The following is an 8009-nucleotide window of genomic DNA, read 5'->3' on the forward strand; positions in this document are numbered from 1 at the left end:
CACCTCGCAAAAAGAAAATTTCCTTCTAACAAAATCTGGCAGCTCATACAAACTATTCCTGAATGCTTCGATTAAAACGTCTGGAATAATCTTGCAGTCCTGGCAGTGCAGGAGACCCTGCTGTGCAGGTCTGCAGATGCCTCTAAAATGGCAGACCGTGAGGAGAACATCATGACTCAGCTCTGTCCTGTTAAAGCTCATCCATCCAGTGAAGCATGGAGGCGGCGGTGTCATGGTTTGGGCTCAGTTATAGAGTCCACCATGATGATGGGGAGTATAGACCTAGTGGTTAGAGCAGTGCCCTTGTGCTCTGAGAAGGTTGCAAGTACCCGGTTTGATCCCCACATTCTTGCACTATCGGCTCCTGAGCAAGACCCTTAACCCCACCCTGCTCCCCGGGCGCCACACAATGGCAGCCCACTGCTCCCCAAGGGGAGGGGTTAAATGCAGAGAGTGAGTTTCCCCACTGAGGTACAATAAAGGGATTTACATTATTTTACATAACATGATGACCCAAGCATAGCAGTAAATCCTGCTGGTCTCTGAGTTTCGGAGAAGTATCTAATTCCCTGACCTTAAACTGCTCTTCTACTGTGTGGCTCTGACTGGAGGCTCTGCAGCAAATATCCCGTCTTTTAAAACAAACCTCAGCTCAGAATCAGCTGCTGTGGATATTATAAGGTTCCCATCTCTTGTTTTTTTAGTTTAGTGGACAGCCTTCACAGGGAGTAGGGAAGCAGACCAGTTGAATTCTCAGGTTTTTAACGTTTGACGTCCTCCTCCTCCTTCAGCTGGACTGCAAGAGTTCGGCCTGCAGCAGTTTCCCAGACATCTACCACGAGTTTGAATCTCTGCACGGCCAAGTTAGACAGACTGCACAGGACTACATCTCCAGTCCTCTAGGTGGAGCCATGCCGGTGGAGGTCAGGAACATCGAGGTGAGCCCATCTTTCCTTTCCGAGTCCAGCAGCTGTGAGCAGCAGGTCATGTGACGCGGCGTCCGTTCTCCACTGTTGCAGGTGGCAAGGTCTCTGGGGATCCTGGATGAGGTGAACAAGATGAAAGTGGTTCCTGGAGCGGCCCCAGTCTCGGGTGTGAACAGTAAAAATGTGCGGTACATGGGGGTAAGCATAACGTCAGGAAGTTTGGGATATGTAAAACCATCACACATTTGACCAAAGAGCTAAACACCAGGAAAGCATTGCTAAAATGTAACAATCAGAACAAAATCAAGGAGCATTAAAACAGATTTAAAGCAAAGGAGAAGCTGGAAATGAGCCGTAAACTTTGTTTTAATGTAAATCTGCAGTAATCAGTGATGTTGCAGTCCTGATTTTAGAGATCAACAGTTTGTGAACAGAGCTGCTGAGGAGCTCAAACCCGCCTTAGCCTGTTTAGTTCTGGTTCTGGCCACACGGGGGCAGCAGGCCTCAGCTCTACGAAGGTCATTTTTCATTAAAACTATTTGTGCATTGTAACCAGAATGTTCCCATTTTGGACAAAGAAGACAGGTGGTTTGAGAGGGGCTTGAAGGAAGCCATCTATGTTAAGAAAGAAAAACCAACCTTAAACAGAGGGGGGGGACTCAGATTTCAGCTTTCAGAAACCTACAATGCAGCGATAGAGATGATTCCTTCCCGCTATCATCTCAACCCCTTTACAGGGGAACAGAAGACCTCACCTGTTCAGCCAGGCCAACAATTCCCTTAAACGACCTCCATTTAAGAGACATAGACAGGTAAGGGGCATTGCAGGCTAACTAAGAAGCCAAACGACCCCCATTCCAAAGGGGTGGACCCGTCCATCCGTTTCTATTTGCATGTTTTCTAAACAAAAACAAGGCTTTGTTGGGCTACTGGATAAAACCTGGAACTGAACGCTATTTCTGACATTTTGAACTGAAAAAGCTTCCTGGATGGGAAGAGAAACGTCTTCAAATTTGGAAACAAAGTTCAGTGGATTGTTTAACTTTTTTTGGAATCCATCCGTCTTCTGTGCTGCTTGTCCATCAGGGTGAATGCCACCTTTACCAACGCAGCTTCTACGCCATCAAAGACTGCCTCCCCAACAGGATCAGTTAGACTGGAATTTATACAAATTTCTGTTTTTGAGGACGATGATCTGAGTGAGACATCTTTAAACTCTGAGGGAACCAGATCAAGACAGTAAATAGTTATCAAAGTGACATCATTCAGTGGTTTGAAGTATCTAAAACATTTCTTTACCTGGAGTTAACCCTGCTCTGATAATCCTCACAGCTCATTTCCAGTTGAGAACGGCTGGTTCATAAAGACCTTCAGAAACCCAGAAGAATGCGAGTAAAGACCCCGTAGAGAAGATTACAACTAAGAACAAATCAGTCAGGGTGGAAAACTCAGTCTGGACTAGAGCTGAAACTATTAATCTGATCGATTATTGAAATAATTGTGAACTAATTTAGTAATTGCTTAATCGTTAACTGGAGTATAGATCGAAATATGAGAGATTAATCTATTAGCAAAATAATGGCGTTGTAGGCCTAGATTAGGCCAGGCTTCCTCCGTTACGCTCCTCCAGCTCTGCTGATGGAGTCACATGACCAGGTCATCAGCAGGAGGAGGCTGCAGGCTGAGGAGGGGATTCAGGTGTGGAAACAGAGAAGCATCTAGAGGCTGCACAACAGCAGATGCACCTTCAGTTTCACTTTAACGTAATCAAACGTCTTCTTGTTCTCCAGAACTCCAAGATGTTGCCGCCATCGAAGAGATTTAAGATGGAAAACAACATTGGAGATCACCAGAACGGCACCGAGGCGCCGAGAGCAGGTACCGATCCAAAGCATGTATTTATAATTCAGCCTGTTTGATGGACATGCGTGAGGCTCCGCCCTCTTTGCTGGTAGAGAGGCAGACGTGTAGGATGGCGGTTAACACGGGATTAATGAGGCGCTGCATGCAGAGCTTAAATTTATTTGTTTCAATTCAGTTTACTTCTGTAGCTCCAATTCATCGTGTCAGCCCAGGTCTTTATAGATCTAGATCAACCAGAGCATCCAGTCAGATTCAAGTTTGTAAGGAAAAAGCAGCTGATTGCATCCAGTCACTGACTTTGCAGGATCTAGACAGGAGAGATCAGGGCCGCTGGACGTCATTTGGATCAGGGGGTGCTGTGAAATTACTTTTTCTTTTTTTTTGGACAAAATACCTATGAGCCTTAAGGCTTATTTAAAATACAATAAATAAAGAGATTGAGATTCACTACTTCATTGTCACTTCAGTGCACGCAACCAGGGCCTGTAACTCAGACATCATTAATCAAATTAATCATTTATCAGTTAATTAAACTTCACAATGAAAAATTCTCAGTGGCTTTATGCCTATTTAAGAAGCCGGCATTCACGAAGGGGTTGTCTTTCTTAAATTTGTCTCTAGGTATGACTTTTTTTCTGACTGCTTCCAGACAAACAAAACACTAAATTTGATCCGTCTCTTCCACATCATGCAGCCACTGCCATCCAGCAAACGGCGAGAACGTTTCATTACCGCAAAGCCGAGCAGGAAGTGGATGTTGCCTTGTTTAATGCAGTCACGCTAGCTTTGGTTGCTGGAGCAACTGCCATCAGAGGTGGGAGACAGTCTCCTCACTCCGGCTGCTCTCCGTTGTCGTGGTTGCGGTATCAGCGTTCTTCACTGATGGTTTAAAAAAAAAAAATCCAAAATGCGTTTCTGTGCCATTTGTCTTCCTCGTTTCTGCCATTAGACTATGTACATTTAAAAGTCTGCTGCCGTAAGCGGGATATCACGCTCTAGCTTGCTTGACGTTGCCATGACAATGCAACTCCTGTGAACTTGTGTTGATTAGGCCTCAATATAATTACATTAACATCCAAATACAAAGAATAGTAAAACTAAAAAAAGTCAAAATAATTTCCCATAAATTCAAAAGGAATTTATAAATTGTGCAAAGTATTTTTAAAACATAAAAAAAAAAAAAACCTCCCTCGCTACTAGAGATCTGCAGCACCCACACTTTCCAGCAGCCATGGGAGAGATTGACTCTGCAGCAATTCCTCAGGTCTCTGTCTGAATGTGACATCATACTAATGCTACATTCTGACCACAAGCAGCTGGAGCAGCTAAAACACGTGTGCTGCTTCATTTTTTAATGCTTTTACAAGACGCGCGGCTGAAGCATCTTTGCTGCTCTAGCTGCGCAGTAGAAAAGTGGGTCTGATGCGCGGTGGGCGGAGCTACTCTATCCTTTCTTTGTCTGGAACAATGGCAGCTATATCTGCTGTGAAAATTAGTTTTAATATATTTTGAAGTGAAAAAGTCCTCCTGAAAACATGGTCTGTGCAGTCAGTTCATCCAGATTACCATCCTGCCTTCAAAGATTATTTCTCTGTGGGACCCGCTCAGACCCCCACATAGCGGCGGAGCGCTGTCACCGGGAATCCCCAGCAGCAGCTGCCTCAGGCCCGCTCGCCTCTTGGGGGTTTTCCCCTACTGTTGGTGGCGGCTGGAAGTAGATGTTAGCGTTTTTCAGGTCTGTGCTACAAACTGCAGGGAAGCAGGATAATAAAAGCGAACATATTCTGCCAGCAGGTTTCTACATTCTAAGTTAATTTAGGCGTTAATAATCTGTTTCAGAGGAGCGATCATAGCGCTCTGCATCAGCAGTGCTGTGTCTGACTCCCTGCCAGCTCCCAGATCCGCTTCTCTCATTGGTTGATGTGGCGCGTCCAGCAGCTAAAGTTCAATTTTTCCAGCTCCTGTTCATGTCTGCAGCTGTGTAGCTCTCACCTCCTGCCCCCCCTGGGGCCCCCAGGCCTTCATGGATCATGTTGCCTCAGCTCCCAGTTATGGAGCTGCTATGGGAAGAACCTCAGGATTAGGAGCTGTTTTCATATCTGTGCTCATGTGTGTGTTTTCTCTCAAAGGTGCCGCTCCGGTGACCTCGGCCCCTTCCCCTCTGCTGAAGTCCTGTTCCGTCTCCATGTCTCCCCTGGATATTTCAGGTGGATCCAAAGTTCTGACCAGCTCTACTGAACCTACCTCCAGGTGAGCAGACCCCGATTCTAGTTCAACTGAGCTCCATCACCATGGAGACATTGTTTCCTTATAAAGCCGTCCAGGTAAACTAGGACTAGCCCTGACAGGTAGAAGCTCCTCAGTCTAAGAACTAATCTAAGAACAGACTGTTTCAGGACCGGCCCGGGCTAACATTAGCCTTGGAGCTCTGCTTGTGTCCGCTGTCTTCTCAACATTATAATACTTTTTTTATTTATGCACTAAATCATTAAATGTTCCATATAGTGAAGCTTAAATTATAATATTCTCGCCTCAAATGATCTTAAAACATACTTTTATTGAACAACGGCAACAGAAAAGAGAACATTTAACTTAATCCTCTGAGCTCTGTGAGCGCTAACCTGGAAGCTGCTGCCGGGTTAAATTTCTGTTCTAAAACACTAGAATAGTTGAGTTCACGCTGATATTCTGTGGACCCATTTTGTCTTGATCTTCCAGCTCTTCTGCCACCTCCCCTGCTGCACCACCTCCCACCCTGGTCCCACCTCCTGCCAGCCCCCTGGAGGAGCAGAAGGAGGCGCCGGAGCCCTCAGTCCAGGACGAAGACATGGCCGACGCCTCTGACCAGATGACTCAACCAGACGGCGCTCCTAGTTCCAGCCCTAAGGGAACCACAGACACTCAGACGCTGGAGTCCAGCCCCCCCCAACCCTCAGCCTCCTCCAAGCCTGATCCTGGGTCTGCAGAGCCCAGGGAGCTGCAGGCGGGGCAGGAGATCTACATCCAGACCGAGGGGCTGACGGTCCAGCTGGCTGAGCCGGGGTCGGACGGGATCGTCATCGTCAACGGGCCAGACGGAACCACCATGCACATCCAGACCCCAGAAGGAGTTCCCCTGGAGGCGGTGCAGGCTCTGCTGGGCATCGAGGCTTCAGACGGAGACAAACCTCCTCAGCAGAGCCAAGACTGAGCTCAGCTCCCCCCGAACAGTACCGCTGATGAAGGGGCCTGAAAACGGGCGGGCGAGCGGGTGCTCTGGGTCAGCGCCAGCCGATGGGCGGCCGGGTCGAGTCCACAAACACCCGACTGTTGGCAGAGCAGGAGGCAGGGACAGAGGGGGCTGCAGCACCTCCTCCTACGACAGGTTGGAATCTAGAAGGAGGTCCAGCCGCTCTGAATATTGGAACCATGGGGGGGGGGGCATATCCCACATGACAATCGGTCCTTCAGAACCTTTCATTTCTCCTGTTTTACGTTGCTGGTCCGGCCCCTCCCCCTCTGACTGTCTGCACTTCATTTGTTCGTTTTTATTTTTCTGTTTCTGAAATAAATATTTTTCAGAAATCAAACGCATGAAATGACGGATTAAATGGGGGGGGGCGCCTTGCTTTGGTCCGTATTTGGGTTCTGCAGAGGTCCGTCTGTCCCGTTTGGACCATTAAACCCTACAGATCCTCATACTGGGACCAGTTTGCTTCTGTCTCTGGTGTGGGCTGGGATCCCGGCCCCCAGCCTTTGTGTTTGTGTCAGGTGGGTGCGGGGCTCCAGAACATTCGTTTCCTGGAGGATCAAGTGCGGAACGCTGAAGAGGAACCAGAGTTTTCCCGGAATAAGGTGGTTTTCTTAACGCCGTAGGATCTGGTGTTTCATCAGAGGAGAGAATCCTGACCCAGAAGCCTTTGCAGTGATGGCGAAGCGCTGAGCTCCGCTGCTGCCAGGACCTTTGAACATCTCTACATCTCTTCCGTGTTTTTACCACATACGCATTTAAAACTAGAAGGTTGGATGTTTATATGTAGATAAAGACCATGAACAAAGTTAAAGAGTTTCACTATTTTATTACTTTTTATAAAGCATCAGTCATGTCTTTGAAGCGGGGGGGTCAGTATCCACTACATGTTACCTTCTTCCAATAAAGCCCTGATAGAAACCGCCCTCAGTTTGGTGATTCAGTAGAAACAGGCAGGAGCCATCAAAGGAGGTCCACACGGCTCCTCGGGGGATAGAGGAGGTCCACGCAGTGAGACGCGGCTCCTCAGAGAATAGAGGAGGTTAGGAGAAAGACTGTCTGCAGATGACGAACCCAAATTTAGTCTAAATCATGAAAAAGTGAAACCTTTCAGAATGTTCCCCCATCAGGTAAACACAGAACCCCTTCAAAGGTTTCATGAACGTCCCTGGTCCAACCTGCCTTCAGGTCTGCAGAGTCCTGCTAATGACTCAATTATTTGGTTCTGGTGTGTGGAAGCAGCAGGAAGGTGTTCCTTCAAGACCTCTGCTGCAGATGGGTCCATCATGGGGAGGATGAACTGATTCATAGAAGATTGAGTGGAAGGAGAAAATGAGGCCTGACAGTTCTTCTCAGAACAGCTGGATACAGATGTTCTAATTTTCTGAGTCATAATCATTAACATGACAGGAAGTTTGAATCTATGAGGCAAAGATATTAAAGTTTTTAATGTTTGAAATTAATTTTACAGCTGATGTTAGGATAAAGGTTGGTTCAGCCCAGGCAGACGGGATCAATCCTTCCAGCAGCTTCAGGATCTTCGTCTTCCCAATGTTTTATCAGTCTTTCAATCTCAGCAAATGACTGTAATCCATCTATTTTAATTCTTAACGGGACGTTAGGTTCATTCAGATAGCTATGAGTCTGTGCTGGGGGAGGGGTCTAGGCATGCAGGATGCCATCTTTGACCTGGGATGATTTTAATAAGTGGATCAAATGTAAACAGAGTGAATCTGATCACTGAGGAGCTCGATTAGAATATAAAGAACGCTTCTGAGGAGGGGGCGGAGCTCTTAGACGCTATTGCAGGTTTAAAGTTCCTGTTTGCTCCTGTTGTTTAGAGCTTCTGGTCCCTGATAGATTTATAAGGGCCTAGATGTAAGGAAGTCCAGAATGTCCTGATAAGTCTGAACATGCAGAAAAATCCTACTGAAAGCCACACAGTGATTAATCGAAGCCCCGCCCCTAAAGAAACGAATAATGAAACCATC

At 46.9% G+C, this 8009-nt stretch overlaps 1 protein-coding gene across 1 annotated transcript in view; it reads left to right on the forward strand.

Annotated features, from left to right (window-relative positions):
• znf839 (zinc finger protein 839) overlaps window positions 1–6942 on the forward strand; it is a 26238-nt gene extending 19296 nt beyond the window's left edge. The window contains exons 7-11 of the mRNA XM_015374908.1: window positions 792–938; window positions 1020–1124; window positions 2717–2804; window positions 4919–5039; window positions 5508–6942. Coding sequence (XP_015230394.1) covers window positions 792–938; window positions 1020–1124; window positions 2717–2804; window positions 4919–5039; window positions 5508–5979 — 933 coding nt within the window. The 3' untranslated portion in view covers window positions 5980–6942. The remainder of the gene's footprint in view (window positions 1–791; window positions 939–1019; window positions 1125–2716; window positions 2805–4918; window positions 5040–5507) is intronic.
• Window positions 6943–8009: the final 1067 nt, after the last annotated feature.

This window comes from Cyprinodon variegatus, unplaced genomic scaffold (genome assembly GCF_000732505.1).
Source record: "Cyprinodon variegatus isolate N-32 unplaced genomic scaffold, C_variegatus-1.0 Scaffold110, whole genome shotgun sequence".
Taxonomy (NCBI): Eukaryota; Metazoa; Chordata; class Actinopteri; order Cyprinodontiformes; family Cyprinodontidae; genus Cyprinodon; species Cyprinodon variegatus.